Below are 19,921 nucleotides of genomic sequence, written 5' to 3' on the forward strand. Positions count from 1 at the left end.
CTTTGGGCAGACCTATTCATTAAGAAGAAACCCCAGGAGTAGCCCAAGTATCTCATGGATTGAACCAGCAATAGCTCCTAAGACTTTGGCCTCTGCAAACCAACTCTTGATTTTCTCCAGAAAAACTGGACTCATCCTCGGTCTTCCCATTTGGGCAAAGGGGCCCTCCATCAATCACTTGGGCACTCTTGCCAGAACCCCGTCCCTCCCCCTCACGCCAAGGGCGGAGCACATCTGAAGTCAGCCACCTCCGTCGGTCACCATGCAGGCTACTGTCACTGTCATCATCCCTTACCTGGAAACTTGCAGTGACGTACCTTATGACTGTCCCCGCTTCCATCCTGGCCACCCACAGTCCACCCCGCACACATCAGGGCACTTCTTTCAACAATTATCAGCTGTGTCCTTCCCCAGCATAAAGGCTTCAGCCACACTGGCCTCCCCTTGGCCATTCCGACCCTCCAGACCTGTTCCTACGCTCCACCTCTACCCCCAGCGTCCCCCAACCATATTCTTGTTTCTTTGTCTGTTCCCTGCCTGCCCCGCGCAGCCCCCCCCCCCAGAATCTTGGATCCCCCAGCAGCGGGACACAAGCAGAGGGACCCAGACCCCAGAGTACCCCACGAATCCAGGGTATTGCGTGAAGAATCAAGTGTGCATGGGGGTGGGGGGGAGGGTGGCGGGCAGGGGCCGGATGAACCCACAGTCTCAGGGGAAGGGAAGCTGAACCTCTCCCGAGGACCAGTGGGCCCATCCATTGTAAGTTCTGGACTAGAATGGAGAAATCCATCGTGGTTCTAATGGAAGGAACATATTTGGTAGAACCAGAAGTGTTCAGGGAGACCCCCTGGGGGAACACACTGGCCAGTGCCTTCTCCTACCCCTATGCACCCCCCCCCCTTACTGGGGCCCAGTGGTTGGGTCCTTTATGAGGCAGGACTGGGAGGACAGGGACTTTGAGGGTCAGCGGTCAGAGTAGGTGGAGAGTCTCAGAGGAAGGAGTCCCCGGGGGCAGGGCCCCCCCCCCCACGCCATGGCGAGCGTGGTGGTCAAGACAATCTGGCAATCCAAAGAGATCCATGAGGCCGGGGACCCCCCAGCGGGGGTCGAGAGCCACTCCCAGCTGGTCCCCGAGGCTCCTGGGGGGGTGAGCACCCCGGCCAAGGGGATCACGAAGAAAAAGAAGGCCGTGTCGTTCCACGGGTGGGTTTGTCGCACGCACCCTGTCGGGGACGGTCCTAGCGCCCAGCACTGCCTCCAACAGAGCACGAGTGCCACCGTGGGTGCTGGGGGAAGGGGAGGGGGAGACGAGGAGGGGGCAACCGAGGGCCAGGCCAGACGGTGGTGGCAGCAGAGCGAGGTAGAGAGGAAGAGGGTCGTGGGGATGGAGCGAGGGAGGGTGGAAGGAGGGAGGAGAAAGCAGGCAGCAGAGAGGGAGGAGGACGAAGAAAGTGGACGATAAGGTTGCAGTCAGAGAGGGCAGGCGGTGTGGAGACAGGGAGGCAGGAGGCACCGGACCCACTGGGGCTGTATCTCGAGCCCCCTGCCCGTTTCTCCTGCACAGGGTGGAGCCTCGGATGTCCCACAAGCCAATGCACTGGTGCCTGAACCTCAAGAGGTCCTCCGCCTGCACCAATGTGTCACTGCTCAACCTGGCCGCAATGGAGCCCACTGACTCCTCAGGGACAGACTCAACCACAGAGGACAGTGGCCCTCTTGCACTGCCGGTGCCCCCTGCCTCCCCCACCCTACCCTGGGCTTCGGATGACCCAGACATCTCGGAAATACTGGTGAGGGGCCCTGGCTGGGGAAGGCTAGGGTCTTCGCCCTGGTGGTAGACAAATACTGAGGAGGGGGGGCGGGGGGCTCTTCTTGACTGGGAGGAAGAAAGTGCTGGTCGTCCTCCAGGCCCAGAGGAACCGCCTCCTCCTCCCCTAACCAGGAAGCCAGCCCTGAATCAGTCCCCATCCTGGGTGAATGATGCCTGTTGCCTAGGGAATTGGTCTCCTTAGTTCGTTCACTCGCTTCCAAACGTTCTGGGTGAGGCTGGAGTCCCAGGTAGGAGTTAGGCCAGGTTTCTGAACTCGGGGACCCCCCGGTCTGGTGGAGCCGGCAGAGACAGACTGCGGTGATAACTCTCAAACCAGGCTGGGAATATCAGAGAATGCTTCCTGGAGGAGGCGGCTGTTGCAAGCGGGCTTTGATGGTTGAGTAGGAGTTCTCGGAGGGGATCACCTAAATCTGGGGCAAAACCGAGAGGTGAGCGAGATCTAGGGGGGATTTAGAGAATTCCTGACTAGAGCATAGAGTGCTACAGTTTGATCTTTTCTTTTTCTTTCTTTTTATTTCTTTTGAGAGAGAGAGAGAGAGAGAGTAGGAGGAGGGCAGAGAAAGGGAGGGAGAGAATCCCAAGCAGGTTCTGCATCGTCAGCATGGAGCCTGATGCGGGGCTTGAACTCACGGACCACGAGATCATGACCTGAGCCAAAGTCAGGAGTCGGACCCTCAACCAACGGAGCCCACCGAGTCGCTCCTACAGTTTGATCCTTTAACGTCCCTGCCACCCTCCACCCCGGCCAGGCTTCCTCCGGGCCAGGCCCTGAACTGGGCTTGATACGGACTCTGAGAATTACACGAATGACAACCACGGTCACAATGTTGCTCACAAGACTCACTAGCATTTCCTAAGCGCCTTCTATGTTCTGGGAGCCTCAGTTTCCTCATCTGTAAAACTGGAAATGCAGGAGTTTGCTCTTTCAACACATAGGTCTTGAACGCCTATGATGCGCCAGGCGCTGGTGTAGGAGCAGCAAAGGGACAGCCAGACAGCGTTCTGGATGCAGCCACGCCCGCTTCACGAGGTGGTCATGACAAAGAGGTGGAGCCCGTTCTGTAAAACGTGCAGCACGGCTGCGGGCTCAGAATCAGTGTTGCTTGTTGTTATTTATCCCCATTTCACAGAGGAAGATATTGAGGCCTCAGAAAGGGTAAATAGGCCACGCCGCTTATAAGTAGTGGAGACGGTCTCAGGAGTTGGTGGGGGAGGGGGGGCGCGCCCTGCATCGATGGGGACAGTAGAGGTCACTGTGGGAGCCCTGAAGAGGGTGGCCTTGGCCCAGTCGGCCATGGTGAGGGGAGGCTTTCCAGAAAAGGCAACACAGAAGCTGGATCTTGAAGATAAGGAAGGTGTTCCCCAAGCAGAAGACAGAGAATGGTGTTCTAGCTGACTGGAACAGCAGGTGCAAAAGGACAGGGAGAGGGGGTTAGGTCTCTGGGGCTGGAGTGTGGGGGGTGAGAGGGACGAGGCTGGAGTGGAGAGGGCAGAGGCCACGCAGGCTGAGAACTGTGGGCGTGCTCCTGAGGGCAATGGGGAGCCATTGAAGGTTCCTGGGTAGGGGAGAGGAGCAGCTCAGGAGTTCTGAATCCATTCCCATGTACTGAGCACCTACTATGTGCCAGGCACTGTGTCACATCCCCGTGGTGGGGAATCTCGTTTTCTTCTCTTAGAAGTTCTGTCAGGGAACTGGTATAATTACCGGTTTAAAGATGAGGGGCGCCCGGGGGGCTCAGTCGGTTGAGCGTCCGACTTCGGCTCAGGTCACGATCTTGCGGTTCGCGGGTTCGAGCCCCGCGTCGGGCTCTGTGCTGACGGCTCGGAGCCTGGAGCCTGCTTCGGATTCTGTGTCCCTCTCTCGCTGTGTCCCTCCCTCGCTCATGCTCTGTCTCTCTTTCTCTCAAGAATAAAGAAAACATTAAACAAAATTAAAAAAAAATTCTTTTAAAGATGGAAACACAAGTAACTGAGGAACAGAGAGGTGGAGTGACCTGAGCAAAGTAGGAGAGCCTGTAAGAGACAGGGCCAGGATTAGGTGGTGTGAATGCAAAGGTCCCTTCTTTCCCTGGATGACTCCTCCGCACCTGGTGTGGGGATGTCTGGAAGGCGGAGGCTGGAGGCAGGGAGGCCAGACAGGAGGCTGGGTGAGGGCCCGGGATGGAAGGGTCAGATGGAAAGAAGGGAACAGGGCAGAGAGAGTCCTGGTGGGACGGGTGGCCCCGGAGACATCTCCCCCAGCCAGAGCAGTGTCCTCCCTCTCGGAGCATCTGCAGAGGCCTGCCTCCCACCAGAAGTGTTTCTGAGTCACATCCCGTCCCCGGGGGATTGTGACAGCCGGGAAAGAGCCCTGCTGAGAGCAAGGCCCGAAGCAGCCATGGGCTGCGGTGGGGCTGCGCGGATGCATCAGCCTCCCAGGAGTTTGAGGTTCCTTCTCTGTGAGATGGAAACAGTAATGACAGCCAACATCCAGGGGCACAGGCGGGAGCGGTAGGGCGGGGACAGCAAGAGCCCATCCTGGCATTCAGCACCTGAGCTACGACAGGAGAGAAAGCTAGAGACGGGCAGAGGGGAGGTGGCGGAAACCCAGAGAGAAGGAGACAGAGACCAGAGTGGGGGGAGGGAAACTTGGTGGGGGGGGGCACAGAGATCCAGAGGTGGGCGACAGAGGCCACAGAGACTGGGGGACAGATATTTGGGGCAGGGGGAGAGCAGGGACCAGGAGAGAGGGAGACAGAGACCCAGAGAGAGGAAGGAAGAGAACTGGGTGCCTGGGGCCCCCGGCTGAGATGACAAGTCCCAGACCCGACAGAGAACAGCAGGAGAACACGAAGCAGAAGCTTTGGGCTCCTGTCTTAAGCGAGGACACCATTACGAGGCCAGGAAAGGAACAGAGATGGTGGTATTGCTTTCTGAGAAGGTCGGTGAAGCAACGCAAAGATGGACAGGGCAGAATTCCTGGGGGTTACGTGAGGTCTTGGTGCTAAGCCCTTCCTGGTACTTCCCGCCCTGTTGTCATTATTTTCAACGATGGTGACACTAGTCATTGAGCTCGCCTTACTGACCTTACCACCTTGGCCATCCTTCCTCATTGCCATCTGAGCAAGGTAGCATCATTCCTGTTTTATGGCAAAGGAAGAAAAGCAGGCTCAGAGTGGGGGGGGGGTTGATGGCCAAGGTGCAGCCTATGGGTGGCCAAGGAGGGATTTGTCCCCATCTCTGGCTCTCCCCTCACCATCAGGCCGTTCGCGTCTCAGCCAAGGGCGACAGGCCCTGTCTTCACCACCCCCAGATCTGCTCTCAGTGAAGCTAAGACTCACCCCCAGGGACACAAATGGCCCCTTCTCAAAGAAGTGTTGACCACAGGCCAGCCTGCGCCCCTCCCACCGGCCCTGGGAAGGTAGCTATTAACCTCACCTCCACGTGACAGGTGGGGTAAGAGTCCCCTCCCCGAGGTCGTACAACTATTAAGTGGGAGAACGGAGTAGACCCCAGGACCTACTTTCCTTATTTTCCAGAACAGCTACAGGAAACCCAAGACCTTCTGGGTCTTCGGTTTAAAAAATAATCACTTTGGGGGCACCTGAGTGGTTCAGTCGGTTAAGCGTCCAACTCTCGATTTCGGCTCAGGTTGTGATATGGCAGGTCGTGAGATTGAGCCCCGCATCAGGCTCTGTGCTGACAGTGCACAGCCAGCTTGGGATTCTCTCTCGTGCTCTCTGTCTGTCCCTCCCCAGCTAGCGCTCTCTCTCTCTCTCTCAAAATAAATAAAAATTAAAAAAATAATCAGGGGCGCCCGGGTGGCTCACTTGGTTAAGCATCCAACTTCGGCTCAGGTCATGATCTCACAGTTTGTGAGTTCAAGCCCTGCATCGGGCTCTCCGCTGTCAGCATAGAGCCCGCTTCAGATCTTCTGTCCCCCCCTCCCTCTGCCCCTCCCCTGCTCGCTCTCTCTAAAAAATAAACAATTAAAAAAATTTGTTTAATGTTTTATTTATTTTTGAGAGACAGAGAGAGGGTATGAGTGGAGAGGGGCAGAGAGAGAGAGAGAGAGGCTCAGAATCCGGAGCAGGCCCCAGGCTCTGAGCTGTCGGCACAGAGCCCGACGCAGGGCTCGAACTCGTGAACCACCACAAAGTCAGATGTTTAACCAATTGAGCCCCCCAGGCACCAAAGTCGGACATTTGACCAATTGAGCCCCCCAGGCGCCCCCCAAAATAAGTAATTTTTAAAAATCACTTTGTGTATTGGTTAGCTACTGCTGTGAAACAAATTATCCCCAAGCTTAGAACAACCAGCCTGGAGTGGCTTAGCTGGGTGGTTCTGGCTCAGGGTTTCTCATAAGGTTGGAGTCAAAATGTCAGTAGGGGCTGCAGCCATCCGAAGGACTGAGCAGGACTGGAGTTTGCACATCCACATTCATAAGGCTCTTGGCTGGAGGCTCCTTTCCTTGTCCCATGGGCCTCCCCACAAGGGCTGCTTGTGACACGGCAGTGACTCCCCAGAGCAAGCGAGGGCAAGCAGGAAGCCAAGGTTCCTTTTGTGAACTGGTCTCTTAAATCACACGCCATCACTTCTGCCTTATTCTACTAGCGACGAGGGTCACTAGGTCCAGCGGACACTCAAGTGAGGCAGGTAAGTCTCCTCATTTAGAGAAGTGTCAAAGAACTTACGGGCACACAGTAAAGCCTTGGATGGCGAGTAGCTTCTTCTGGGTGTGATCCGCAAGACGAGCGAACGTTTCTAATACATTTCATACTTGATAAATGTGCTGTCTTGCAATACGAGTAGTGCGTGCCATCGAATGGCACGCGATCACAACTGAGCCAACGGTTCTTGAAATTCACTTTGATATACGGGCGCTTTGGATTACAAGCAGGTCTCCCTGCGCGAATTATGCTCGCAAACCAAGGTTTTACTGTATTTAAAAAAAATTGTTTTTCTGACATTTATTTATTTTTGAGAGACCGAGCACAAGTGCGGGGAGGGAAAGAGAGAGAAGTGGGGGAGGGGCAGAGAGCCGAAGCGGGCTCCAGGTTCTGAGCTGTCAGCGACACAGCCCAATGCGGGGCTTGAACTCGTGAACTGGGAGATCATGACCTGAGCGGGAAGCTGGACGCTTAACCGACTGAGCCACAATCTCTTTACTTCTTATGGGTCTATGCAGATGTCCTAGTTCTTCATACCCTCCCTCCTCCTCCTCCTCCTCCCTCCTCTTGCTCCTCTGTCTCTGTCTTCTTCATCTTCTTCAGACTTTAAAGTAACCTCTACACCCGTCTACACCCCACGCGGGGCTCAAACTCAAAACCCCGAGATCCAGACTCACACACTCCACTGACTGCACCAGCCAAGTGCCCCTCTGATAACGACTTCTACTCTCCATTCTCCTGAGGTCACTGAGGTCAGAAAGCATACTTTGTATGATTCGCTTCTTTTGCATTTATTGAGACTTGTTTTCTGACTCAATACAGGGTCCATCCCGGACCCGAGGTAGAATGTCTCATGGGCACTTGAGAAGAATGTGTATTCTGCCCTTGCCGGGTGGAGGGCTGTCTGTCAGACGTCTGTTAGGTCTGGCTGGTTTATAGTGGTTTTCCGGTCTTCTGTCTCCTTGTTGATTTCTCTCCGGTTGTGCTGTCCGTTACTCAAAGTGTGATACTGAGGCTGAAGTCCCCAACCATTGTTGTTGAATTGTCAATTTCTCCCTTCAATTCTGTCAGGTTTTGTTTCACACAGTTGAAACTCTTTTTAATGTTTTATTGAGAGAGAGAGAGAGAGAGTACAAACGGAGGAGGGGCAGAGAGAGAGAGGGAGACACAGAATCCGAGGCAGACTCCAGGCTCTGGGCTGTCAAGCACAGAACCCAACGCAGGGCTCAAACTCATGAACCATGAGACCCTGACCTGAGCCGAAGTCGGACGCTTAACCGACTGAGTCACCCAGGCGTCCCTTCTTTCATGCATTTTAAAGCTCTGTTTGGTGCATATATATTTATAATGGTTACACCTTCTCAAGGACTTGACTCTTACAGGTTTGGGCAGTTTTTTTCATTGTTTTTATGGAGGGGTGGAATTTTGGAGATCCATCATTTTGCTTATGTCACCTTAATACAATATTTCTTTTTTATTTTTTTATTTTGAGAGAGAGAGAGAGAGAGAGAGAGAGAGAGAGATCAGGGGAGAGGGGCAGAGGGAGAGAGAGAGAGAAAGAGAGAGAATCTTAGGCAGGTTCCATGCTGAGGTTCCATGCTGAATGTGGAGCCTGATAAAGGCTCCTGGGGCCATGACCTGAGCCGAAATCACACCCCTGGGGCCATGACCTGAGCCGAAATCAAGAGTCAGACACAACCGACTGAGTCACCCAGGTGCCCCAATACGATATTTCTCATCACACCTCTTCTCCAGAGCAATCATGCAAGGAACGTGATGTTGTCCTTTTCTTACGATAGAGGAAATTTGTTCTCCCTTTTCTCTTTGCGTACTAGTCCAGCAACTGTGAAGGACACCAAAGTAACTGGCTTAGGCAAGATACTTTATTTCTCTCTCACATAATAATCTCAACAAGCGTAGCTGGCTTGCTCTTCAAATGAAGTGCGTTACAGGCTCCGTGTTCTGGAGGTTCAGCTATAGAGTTGCAAGTGTGGCTGCCAGTAACAAAAAGACACAAAATAGCACAGGCTAAACACGATGGAAGATGTTCTCTCTCACATGTACATCATGTGACACCGTCATGGTCAGTGGTTGGAATTTGAGTACAGCGGCTCCACAGTACTGAGGACTCAGCCTTCTCTATCTTGTTGTGTCCTGCAACTGGTGGTCAAGATGTTTGCTCTGGCTTTAGCCACCAACTTTGAACTCCAGCCAGCAAGAAGAGAGAAAGGGGGATGTTTTCCCTCTCTTCCTTTAAGAAAGGCATGACTTAGAAAATGCTTACCTTATTGCTACTCACATCCCATTGGCTGAAACTTTGTGGTGTGGCCACACCTACCTGCAAGGGAGCCTGGGAAATGTAGTCTTTGCCTGGACAGTCGTGCGCCGGGCTAAGTCGTCTAAAAATGTGGAAGAGCAGACAGTGGATCCTGCCACCTGCGTCCCTCTTGGGCCACAGTTTGCTTCGCATGAGTCCTAAAGCATTTTCTGGTGATATAAGGTGGCGATGATCAGAGGCTATGTGGTGTCATGGTTTAAAACAAAGGCTCTGGGTTTAAAATCTGACAAGGCCATCTCACGCGCTGTGTAGCTGGGAATTCAAGGGGGGATTGTATCTCTAAGCCTCATTTTCCTCACTTGCAGATTGGGCCAAAAAGCCTCAAAAGGTGTGGCTTAGAGGACTGAAAAGGAAATGTGTGTGTGGGGGGGGGGGGGGCATGGTGCTTAGTGAGCACTTATATCTGGAAAGTGGATTATCTTAAAATTTTTTTCCAGTGCCTGGAGAGAAAAATACAGCATGTGTTTTAATAGTTCATCTTATTTATGTCTGTGGACCCCAAGGGCATTTCTCTCAAGGTTCAATTGAGACCATCCATCTCCCATGGATCTGAGTTCTCCCCTGACCCCCCCCCCCCCCTTCCGGATCCCACTTCTTTTCCTTCCCATTCACCAAGCAGAAAATGAGCCCACCCTCTGGTTTCATGGAACAGGAGTACCAAGAATCAAAGAGGTACAGCCCCGGCCCAAGGTCACACAGCCATTGCAGGGCAAAATTGAGGTGCAAACCCAGCCACCTCTCTGTTCTAGACCTTTTTCTTGGGGTTGGGGTTCGCTCCCACACACCCACTGACCTGCCTTCTCCCATTCTTCCCCAGAGTGGGGTCAACAGTGGATTGGTCCGTGCCAAAGACTCCATCACCAGCTTGAAGGAAAAGACCACCAGGGTTAACCAGCACGTGCAGACGCTGCAGGTGTGGGGACCCCCCCCCCAATACCTCCTCTTCCTCCACGGCCGAGTTCCTCTCCTAGAGCTCTCCTCCAACTCAGTGCCCCCACAGCCCTGCTTGGGAAGGTTGAGGCTGGGAAGGGAAAGGGTCCTTCCCAGACCCAGCCTCTCCTCCCCATGGGGTATCCTCGTGGCCCTGGCTAACCTCTCTTCCCTTCCGGGCTCCAGAGTGAGTGTTCTGTGCTGAGCGAGAATCTAGAGAGAAGGCGGCAAGAGGCGGAGGAACTAGAAGGCTACTGCAGTCAACTCAAGGTGAGCCGCAGCTGAGCAAGAGAAGGGTGGGGAGAAGGGAGCGGAAGTAGGAAGAAGGTGGAAACGTGAGGGGGAATGGAGTCACGGACAGGAGATGGGTGGAGAAAACTAGCCCTTGGAGCGGGGGGTCTACGGAGGAGGCCATCCCTGAAGCCCAGGGAACCAGGCAGACCGGAGGAAGCAGGTGTGTTTCAGAGGAGGGGTGGGAGCCTCTATGGAACTAGCGAGGGTAAGAGTTGGGAGGCGGGAACTGGAATGGGAAGGCAGGGCCCCTGCCCTGGTGTTCTGACCCAGGAGAACTGCCTGAAGGTGACCCAGTCGGTGGAAGACGCTGAAATAAAAACCAACGTCCTGAAGCGGAACTCTGCCCTGCTGGAGGTGAGGGGGGCGGGGGTGGGGGTTGAGGAAGACGGTCAGACGCACGAGGTACTTGAAGTAGACTTCAGGTGGGGCTTCCTGCCCAGCCACGCCCGCCCCTTCAACGTTCACGTTCAAGCTCCTCCATGCGTACTCGCGTTCGGGTCTTGGAGAGGGACTCGTGTCCGACTCTGAGCAGGAACGCCTGTCCGGCCCCCATTTCTCACTCATTTCCCAGCACCATGTTGGAAAAGCTTCACTTGTTCTGACAGGAGGGGCTGGAATTTGGCCCCACGGAGAACCGGAGCGGGGGTGGAGGGCTGGAGGGGGACGTGGAGGCAAGCATTCGGAGGTCAAAGCGAGTGGGATTTCAGACGGGCCAGTCCTCCCCCGGCAACAGCAACGGAGAGTCCACCTAGACTCGAAACGGGGCTTCCCACTCTTCTCTTCCCCATCCACTTACTTTCCAATCTCGGGGAGTCATTGGGCAGACTGGCGGGTGGAGGGGGTCGTGGGAGGCGAGCGGCCGGACGGGGTCGCCCCGCCTTCCTTCCCCGCCCAGGAGAAGCTGCGTTACCTCCAGCAGCAGCTGCAGAACGAGACACCGCGGAGGCCGGAGGCCGAGCTGCAGGAGCTGCAGCAGAAGCCGGAGGCTGGCCTCTCTCGGCAGGGCCTGGGCCCCCCCGCCCAGCCCCCTGGCTCCTCTGGCCCTCCGGGGAGCCCCAACGAACCCCCGCGACCGCGCAGCATGGCCTCAGGCGGTTGGGGAATGGGGCCGCGGGCGGGGGAGGGCCCCGTCGTGAGCGAGCAGGAGTTGCAGAAGGTCTCCGCCGGCCTTGAGGAGCTGAGGCAAGTGGGAAGGGTGCGAGGGTGTGAAACCTCGAGGACCTGACTTGGGGGGGCCCGAGGGTGGAGCCTCGAAGATCAGAGCGGGACGAGGGCCTATGCGATGGAGCTCCAGGAGCCCAGGAGGGAGGGTGTTGGGGATGGTGAGCTGGAAAGGCCGGACTTCGAAGAGCTGAGTTTTGAGTATAGGGTTGGCGGAAGGGAGGTCCGCGTCTGGTGAAACTAGGCTGGGCGGGTTTGGGTAGGGGACAGGCCCTCGGGGGGCTCCAACTTCAGGGTCGCAGCGTCTGGAGGAGCTGGCATGGGGCTGGGGGGGGGGCGTACAAGGGAAGGGCCAGGACCCCCGACAAGGGGACAGGGACGTGAGAGGATTGCAAGAAATGGGCAGGACAGGAGAATTTGGGAGCTGGGTGGGTCCACAGCCATGGGCAGGGAGGGGGCGTTGGAGACCTGTCCGAACCTCAGCCCTGACCGGTTCCTTACCTCCGCCTCTCCAGGAGGGAGGTGTCCTCGCTGACTGCCCGGTGGCATCAGGAGGAGGGGGCGATACAGGAGGCCCTGCGGCTGCTCGGGGGCCTGGGCGGCAGGCTCGACGGCTTCCTGGGCCAGTGGGAGCGGGCGCAGCGTGAGCAGGCGCAGACCGCGCGGGGCCTACAGGAGCTGCGGGGCCGGGCGGATGAGCTGTGCACCTTGTAAGAACCCGGGCGAGCGCGCGGCCGGGGAATAGGGGGCGGGGCCTTGAAGGTCAGGGATGGACCCATCAGCTGGGGCCTAGAGGTCGAGCCCCTAGCCTGGCACGTGGAAGCTCTAATTAGAAAGAGGGGGTGGCTTGCTACAGATAAGGATTGAGGGGCGGCGCCAATTAGAGAAGCGTTGTGGTCCATGCCTTAAAAGGATAAGGGGAGGAGCCAAGTAGGAACAGGGAAAGCCAATTGGAGAACAGGGAGGGGCATTTCGGAACTTAAGACACAAAGGAAAGGCCAATCAGAGCGCAGAGGGGCGGGGCAGGGCCGGAGTATCGCAGACTAGATGCAAACGGAGGGGCTGCGCTGATGGGTGAAGTGCGAAGGGGACTTAACCGTTGGAGAGGCTACCTCGCAGCACTGGTTACCCTCACCTCAGGGTGGAGCGATCTGCAGTGTCTGTGGCTTCCCTGAGGAGCGAACTGGAGGGGCTGGGCCCAATGAAACCTATTCTGGAGGAGCTGGGGCGGCAATTTCGGAGCTCTCGAAGAGGGTCTGACCTCTCCATGACCCTGGATCGGCCGCCCCAAGGCTCCTGTGCCCGCTGTGCCAGGTAAGGGGATGGGGCCTGGCGGGGCCTGGTGCATTCTGGGTCACGTTGAGGACAGACCATTGAAGGAGATGGGGCACTGGCCAAGACTCTGGCAGGGGGTGGAGTGGATAGGGAGGAGTTCACGGTGGGAGAGTATCCCCATGCGTTTTAGGACAGGCTAGTCCTTGTGCGTGATGGGAGCCAGATTTCTCCCCTTCCCACAAGATGAAGTCAGTGTCTCGTGGAACACAAGATATGATACATTTTGAGCATCCTGGATTTCCAGTGCATTGTGAGGAGGCTGGGATGTGGTACTTGGTGGGAGGCCAGGTTTCTCTGCGTCGTGAGAAAGGTTGAGACCTTGATGCATTGGAGAACGGAGGGACACCAGGGTTGGTCCGCAATAGGAAGTGGGGGACTCCCAATTCGGGTTCAAGTTTAACTAGTGTATGATGGGAAATGTGGTTTTTTTTCATGAACTAAGGGCCGTCTGCTACCCTTTGGGAGTGGGCACCCCCCAGGGCACTGTGGGAATTACCCACACTGTGGAAATCAAAAGATACCTGATGCACTGTAGGTTGGCCCCAGTGCACGGTGGGAAGGGTGCGGGGGTGCATAGCGGAAGCGCCATCTGAGTGGGGGCCGGGCAGGTGGCTACGGGGCATCTGGGAATGGAGTTGGTATTAGGCTTCTTACACCCGGTGACTGCCCCTCCCTCAGCCAGGGGCAGCAGCTGTCCACAGAGTCCCTGCAGCAGCTACTGGAGCGAGCACTGACCCCCCTCGTGGACGAGGTGAAGCAGAGGGGCCTGGCTCCCGCCTGCCCCAGCTGCCAGAGGCTACACAAGAAGATTCTGGTACCAGGGACCACAGGCCATCATGCCCCACTTTTCGGTCAGGGGGGCGGGAGGGGAGCCCCGGACACAAGGATACTGTTGATGTGTGGCAGGATGGGAAGCACTAAACACCATTCGTGGCAGGTGTTGGGGGAACACGTGGATCTGATGCATCGGGGTGGGGAGGAGAGGCAAGCAGTCTGGTGGGTGGTAAGTCACAGGTCAGTCATTATGGGACGCGGGCTGATGGACTTGGGCCCGAGGCAGTGGATGACTCATTGGATCTGATGCACGGGGGGACACAGGAGACAGACACTCGTCTACGGCTTCATGGAATACAAGCCTGATTTTCTGTAGACCTTAAGAGACGCAATATGGGATCATTGAGGTCAGGGGACCCAGTGAATACAAGTCACAGTAAGCTAGTGCATTATGGGAAATGGAACTACAGCTCGTCACGCGGTATTGCACCACCGGCCCCAGCCTATTAGCTGATGGAACTTGAGGCCTGTGTACATCCTGAAACATACATACCTAATGTATTATGGGATACTGGCCTAATGTATGATGGGACACAAGTTGCAGTGGGTGAGACGACACTGATGTGGCAGGACTATAGGACTAATACATGAGAGGACACGGGGCCTGGGACGTTGTGGAATGTAGGGAACCAGAGGACTGAGGATTATTATTTTAACTGAGATGCTGGTCTAATAGAGATGCGGGGTCTTACGAATTAGGGGATGTAGTTCACCAATGATGGGATCCTGGGACCTGGACACATATCAAATGCACGATGGTTCATGGGTACTAGGTGACAACATGTTAGATGCTGGTTGCGTGCTTGCTGGGACCCAGAAGGGCAGTACGTTAGGGGACAGACGGACAGCCACAGGTTCAGCACATGATGGGACATGGAAAGCCCACTGTGGGATGCCGGGGTCAGCCTCAGGTCCGAGGCATGATGGGAAACCCGGGGGGAGGAACGTGGACCCCATGGGCCCCATGACCCTTGCCCGCCGCGATCCAGCTCCCCCTCCACCCCCAGCCCAGTCTGGCAAGCCCAGCCGCGCCTACACTCCTCTCCCCAGGAGCTGGAGCGCCAGGCCTTGGCCAAACACGTCAGGGCAGAGGCCCTAAGCTCCACCCTTCGGCTGGCCCAAGACGAAGCCTTGCGGGCCAAGAACCTGCTGCTGACCGACAAGATGAAGCCGGAGTGAGGAAGGAGGCTGAGGGCGTGGGAGGAGGGTGAGGTCTTGGGGAAAGGGCCTGAGTCACCCTCTTCTTCCACTCTAGCCCCCTGGCATCTGGCCTCATCAGCACCAGCCCCCCACTCTCTGTTATTACAGGGAGAAGGTGGCCACTCTGGACTATGTACACCTGAAGATGTGCTCCCTCCACGATCAACTCAGCAACCTGCCACTTGAGGGGTCCACAGGGACGACGGGGGGAGGAAGCGGTGGGGGAGCTCCCCCAAAACGTGGGGGCCCAGCCCCTGAACAATAAATGGCCTCTCATGCTGGCATGAAATCTCTCTCCTTTTTGGCACCACAGGAGGGCTGGTAAATCCCACACACACCGCGCACGAGCCTCTCCCCGTGACTCGATCCTCAGCCAATGGGGTTTCCAGAGAGCTGATGATGATGGCACAGTTCTTTGGAAAGGAAATAGGGGGTAGAAATAAGGACCTGTGGTACAGTGTGGGACCGTCGATCCAAACCTTTTTAGAGTGGTTTTTAAAAAATTATAGGATATATGTATATAACATATAAGATCAAGAGTCACATGCTGTACTGACTCAGCCAGCCAGGAGCCCCTACAGTGATTTTTTTTTTTTTAACTAGACCATTATATCGTCTACCACTGTGTAAAAAAATTACCCCTCCCCAAACGTAGCTGCTTAAAAGAATAAACCTATTGGTGGGAGGGAGGGGAGGGTGGGTGATGGGTATTGAGGAGGGCACCTTTTGGGATGAGCACTGGGTGTTGTATGGAAACCAATTTGACAATAAATTTCATATATTAAAAAATAAATAAATAAATAAAATAAAAAAAAAATAAAGTCTTCTGCAAAAAAAAAAAAAAGAATAAACGTATTGTCTCACACAATTTCTGAGGGTCAGGAACCTAGGAGTGGCATAGCTGGATGGTTGTGGTTCAGGGTCCCCATGAGGTGGCCTCGTTTGGAGGCCTCGGTTCCTTGTTGTCTGTCAGCGGGGGGGGGGGGGGGGGGGGGGGGGGCTCAGTTTCTCACGACGGCTACCTGTCCCTAGAGCAAGCAGTCTAAGAACAAGCAGGAAGCTACAGGGCCTTTGATGACCTCGTCTCTGAAGTTGCAAACTGTCATTTTCCCTTTTTATATTCATTAGAGTTGAGTCACCGAGTCCAGATCATACTCAAGGATCATGTCAAAGGATTTGCAGACATATTTTTTTAAAGATTTCATTTTAGGGGCGTCTGGGTGGCTCAATCAGTTAAGCATCCAACTTCGGCTCAGGTCATGATCTCACGGTTTGCGGGTTCAAGCTCCACGTCGGGCTCTGTGCTGATGGCTCAGAGCTTGGAGCCTGTTTCGGGTTCTGTGTGCGTCTCTCTCTCTGCCCCTCTCCCACTCATGCTCTGTCTCTGTCTCTCAAAAATAAACACTAAAAAAAAAAAGATTTCAGGGCACCTGGGTAGCTCAGTCGGTTAAGTGGCCAACTTTGACTCAGGTCATGATCTCACAGTTTGTGAGTTCGAGCCCCGCATCAGGCTCTGTGCTGACAGCTCAGAGCCTGGAGCCTACTTCAGATTCTGTGTCTCCCTCTCTTACCCTCCCCTGCTTGCACTCTGTCTCTCTCTCTCTTTCTGTCTCTTCCTGTTTCTCTCTCTCAATAATAAATTATAAACATTAACGATTTTAAAAATATTTCACTTTTTTTTTTTTTAAGTAATTTCTACGCGCAACAGGGGGCTCAAGCTCACAACCCTGAGATCAAGAGTCACACGCTCCCCTGACGGAACCCGCCAGGCGCTCCTGTAGATGTATTCTGGAGACCATGTCAATTTGTGGACATATTTTAAACCACCATAGTAATCCCATTTTTAAACCTTTAATTGAAGGATAATATAAACAGGAAAGTTCGCAAATTAAAAGCGTATGACAAATTATCATAAAATGGACCTGTGTTTCCAATCACAACCAAGATAAGCTGAACCTGGCTAGCACCCACTGAAGCCCCCATCATGTCCCCTCCCAATCACTACCCTTTCTGCACACCCAACATTCATCTCCTATTCTTCTAACACTGCAATAACGTAAGGAAAGAAGTACAAAGATAGAGAAGAAAGGAAACTATCATTATTTCTAGATGCTATATAATTGCACACATAGAGAATCACAGAGAACCCAAAGGAATCTATCTATAAATTATTAAAAATTAGTTTTGGGATGCATGGCTGACACGGTTGGCAGAGCATCCACTCTTTTTTTTATTTTTTAAATATTTTTGAGACAGGGCACAAGTAGGGTTGGGGCAAAGTGAGAGGGATACAAAGAATCTAAAAGCCGGATGCAGGCTCTGATCTGTCAGCACAGAGCCCGATGCGGGACATGGGCTCAAACTCGTGAATGGCGACATCATGATCTGAGCCGAAGTCACACTCAACCGATTAAGCCACCCAGGCGCCGTGAGCATCCTTGACCTAAGGGTCATGAGTTCAAGCACCACACTGGGCGTGGAGCCTACTTAAAAAAAGAAAAGAAAAAGAAAGAAAGAAAAACAAAAAAAAAACGCAGAGTTAAGGTCAGTTCAGGGGTGCCTGGTTGGATCAGTCAGAGGAGCATGTGACTGTTGATCTCAGAGCGATGAGTTTGAGCCCCACATTGGGTCTAGAGATTACTGAAAAAATCTTGGAGAGTCTGGCTGGCTCAGTCGGTTGAGCCTCCAACTTTGGCTCAGGTCACGATTTCACCCTTCGAGAGTTCGAGCCCCGCGTCGGGCTCTGTGCTGACAGCTCGGAGCCTGGAGCCTGCTTCGGATTCTGTGTCTCCTTCTCTCTGCCCCTCCCCTGCTCATGCTCACCCTCACTCCGTCTCTCTCTGAAATAATAAATGAAAAAACTTTAAAAAATCATTTAAAAAAATCTTTAAAAAATAAGAAAAAAAATCTTAAAATCAGTATGTTTAACGAGGAAGCTTAAACGAAAGGTGAACACAAGAAAATACATTTATTTCTGCATGCCAGTGATAAAAGGTTAAAAAATGAAGATGAAAATTTTAAGATACTATTTACTTCTCCCCAATTGATTTATAGATAAAAGCTAGTAGATGTGAGATTTTTAAAAGTGGCTTCTTTTGGGGCGCCTGGGTGGCCCAGTTGGTTGAGCGTCCAACTCTTGATTTTGGTTCAGGTCATGATCTCACAGTTCATGAGTTCGAGACCTACGTTGGCTTAGGATTCTCTCTCTCCCTCTCTCTGCCCCTCCCCTGTTCATACTGTCTCTCTCTCTCAAAATAAAATGTTGGACCCACAACATGATGGGAACTTGGGGATCTAAAAACCCTCAGAGAGGGGTGCCTGGGTGGCTCAGTCGGTTGAGCTTAGTGTGGAGCCTGCTTGGGATTCTCTCTGTCTCTCCTTCCCTGATCACGTGTGTGTGCTCTCTCTCAAAATAAAAATATAAATCGGTAAATACATAAATGACCCCTCAGAGAATGAATAATTATTCTCATTTTACAGAGTGCTATAGACTATATGTTTATTTCCACCAGAATCCATATGTGGAAGTCCTAATGCCCAATGTGATTACATTTGGAGTGGGGGCCGCTAGGAGGTCGAGATGAGGCCATAAGTATGAACCCCATGATGGGATTCGTTTATTTATTTACTTACTTATTTACTTATTTATTTTTGTATTTTATTTACTTATTTATTTATGTATTTATGATTCTACTTTAAGTTTTATTTATTTTGAGAGGGATAGAGACAGCACGAGTGGGGGAGAGGCAGAGAAAGAGGGGGAGAGAGAGAGAATCCCATGCAGGCTCCGTGATGTCAGCACTGAGCCCAATGTGGGGCTCGATCTCACGGATCGTGAGATCAGGACCTGAGCGGAAATCAAGAGTCAGGCACTTCACTGACTGAGCCGCCAGCTTCTACTTTTAAGCAATCTCTACACCCAACGTGGGACTTGATCCTGAGGTCAAAAGTTGCAGGCTCTGCCAGCTGAGCCAGCCAGCACCCCAGGATTAGTGCCCTTTAAGAGGAGACCCAATCCCCTCCCTTGCTCTCCCTTCCCTTCTATTCCTTCCTTTCCCTCCCCTCCCCCATCTTCCCTCTCCTGCTCTCTCTCTCTCTCTTTCTCGCCCCTCTCACCACGTGAGGACACAGAAAGAAGGCCACCATTTGCAAACCAGGAGGCAGACACCAAATCTTCGGCTTTGATCTTGGACTTCTCAGACTCCAGAACTTTGCGATATAGATGTCTGTTGTCTAAGCTATCTGATCTATGGTATTTTGTTTTCTCCACCAGAACTAAGATACAAAGGAAGACAGAAGGCCACAGAGGATGAGTTATTTACACAAGGATACACAGTTACCGAGTGAAAGAGCCGTTCCTATTGAAACATATCTGTCTGCCCCCAAGCCCCTCCTACATTCCTCCTAGAGACCATGTGTTCCGGGATAGCTGTAATCTGCTTTCCTACCTGCAAAGATGTCATTTCATGATTTCATGAAAGCTCAAACAGGTGAGCAACCCGATCCCAGAATCCCTGTTTGGGGCTCTGTTTCCTGAAGCCACTCTTGACCCCAAGAACACAGCAACTACTTTGAACATTTGATGTAGGGGTTGGTTGCATAGGTGACGAGGACGTAAGGGGCCAAAAGAGGATGAAACCACAGATTAGCATCAGCACGAGGCCACAACCACCCCTAGGCTGGAAGGACAAACAGAGGAGGTGGTGATGTCCAGGGACTGAGGTCACCTGGTGGAAGCAGGTCTAGTCTGAGCTTTGGCCGCCTCCAGAGAAGCAGAGACTGTGTCTATCATGTCAGTCTGTCTCCGGCCTGGGCCTCCCATTGGTTGAAGCCAGCGGAAAGCTGCTTGGCACAGAGGGCCGGGGAACAGAGCCTACAGGGTCACCCCCTGTGCTACAGGACAGATGATGAAAACGGCAAAGAAACAGATCAGGTGTCAAACAAGCTCAGAACTGGTGCGTGAATGTTGTTTAAAATGCTTATTAGAGGGGCGCCTGGGTGGCTCAGTCGGTTGAGCGGCCGACTTCGGCTCAGGTCATGATCTCATGGTCCGTGAGTTCGAGTCCCACGTCAGGCTCTGTGCTGACAGCTCAGAGCCTGGAGCCTGTTTCGGATTCTGTGTCTCCCTCTCTCTGACCCTCCCCCGTTCATGCTCTGTCTCTCTTTGTCTCAAAAATAAATAAATGTTAAAATTTTTTTTTTTAAATAAAAAAAATTTAAAAATAAATAAATAAATAAAATGCTTATTAGACATCCAGAAGGAGATACCGAGTGGGGCAATTGAGACTTGAGTTAAGGAGAGACGTAGGGTCTGGTTACAGAAACCTGGAAACCGTGGACACAGAGGTA

At 53.4% G+C, this 19,921-nt stretch overlaps 1 protein-coding gene across 13 annotated transcripts; it reads left to right on the plus strand.

The window, feature by feature from the left end:
• The first annotated feature begins 959 nt into the window (after positions 1-959).
• TSKS (testis specific serine kinase substrate) lies at positions 960-14,861 on the plus strand. 13 transcript variants are annotated; one of them, XM_042969786.1, is made up of 11 exons: positions 960-1,203; positions 1,565-1,790; positions 9,636-9,731; positions 9,935-10,018; positions 10,286-10,396; positions 10,962-11,224; positions 11,719-11,913; positions 12,344-12,517; positions 13,217-13,352; positions 14,380-14,547; positions 14,628-14,861. In XM_042969786.1, exons 1-11 carry the CDS (start codon positions 1,034-1,036, stop codon positions 14,835-14,837), a joined length of 1,833 nt encoding a protein of 610 aa, XP_042825720.1. In that variant the 5' UTR covers positions 960-1,033; the 3' UTR covers positions 14,838-14,861. The 13 variants fall into 13 exon arrangements, with proteins under 13 accessions (XP_042825720.1, XP_042825723.1, XP_042825719.1 ...); XM_042969789.1 differs by having other exon boundaries at positions 10,328-10,396; XM_042969785.1 differs by having other exon boundaries at positions 961-1,203; positions 10,938-11,224; positions 14,380-14,579; positions 14,681-14,861.
• The last annotated feature ends 5,060 nt before the right edge of the window (positions 14,862-19,921 follow it).

The sequence above is a fragment of the Panthera tigris genome, chromosome E2 (genome assembly GCF_018350195.1).
Source record: "Panthera tigris isolate Pti1 chromosome E2, P.tigris_Pti1_mat1.1, whole genome shotgun sequence".
In the NCBI taxonomy this organism is placed as follows: Eukaryota; Metazoa; Chordata; class Mammalia; order Carnivora; family Felidae; genus Panthera; species Panthera tigris.

Bases quoted from the DNA above. Each gene is read 5' to 3' on its own strand.
- TSKS (XM_042969784.1), top strand. From the start codon at position 1,034: ATGGCGAGCGTGGTGGTCAAGACAATCTGGCAATCCAAAGAGATCCAT. The intron at 10,019-10,285 runs GTGAGCCGCAGC...ATGGGAAGGCAG, and splicing joins GCTACTGCAGTCAACTCAAG to GGCCCCTGCCCTGGTGTTCT. The intron at 13,353-14,379 runs GTACCAGGGACC...CTCCACCCCCAG, and splicing joins GGCTACACAAGAAGATTCTG to CCCAGTCTGGCAAGCCCAGC.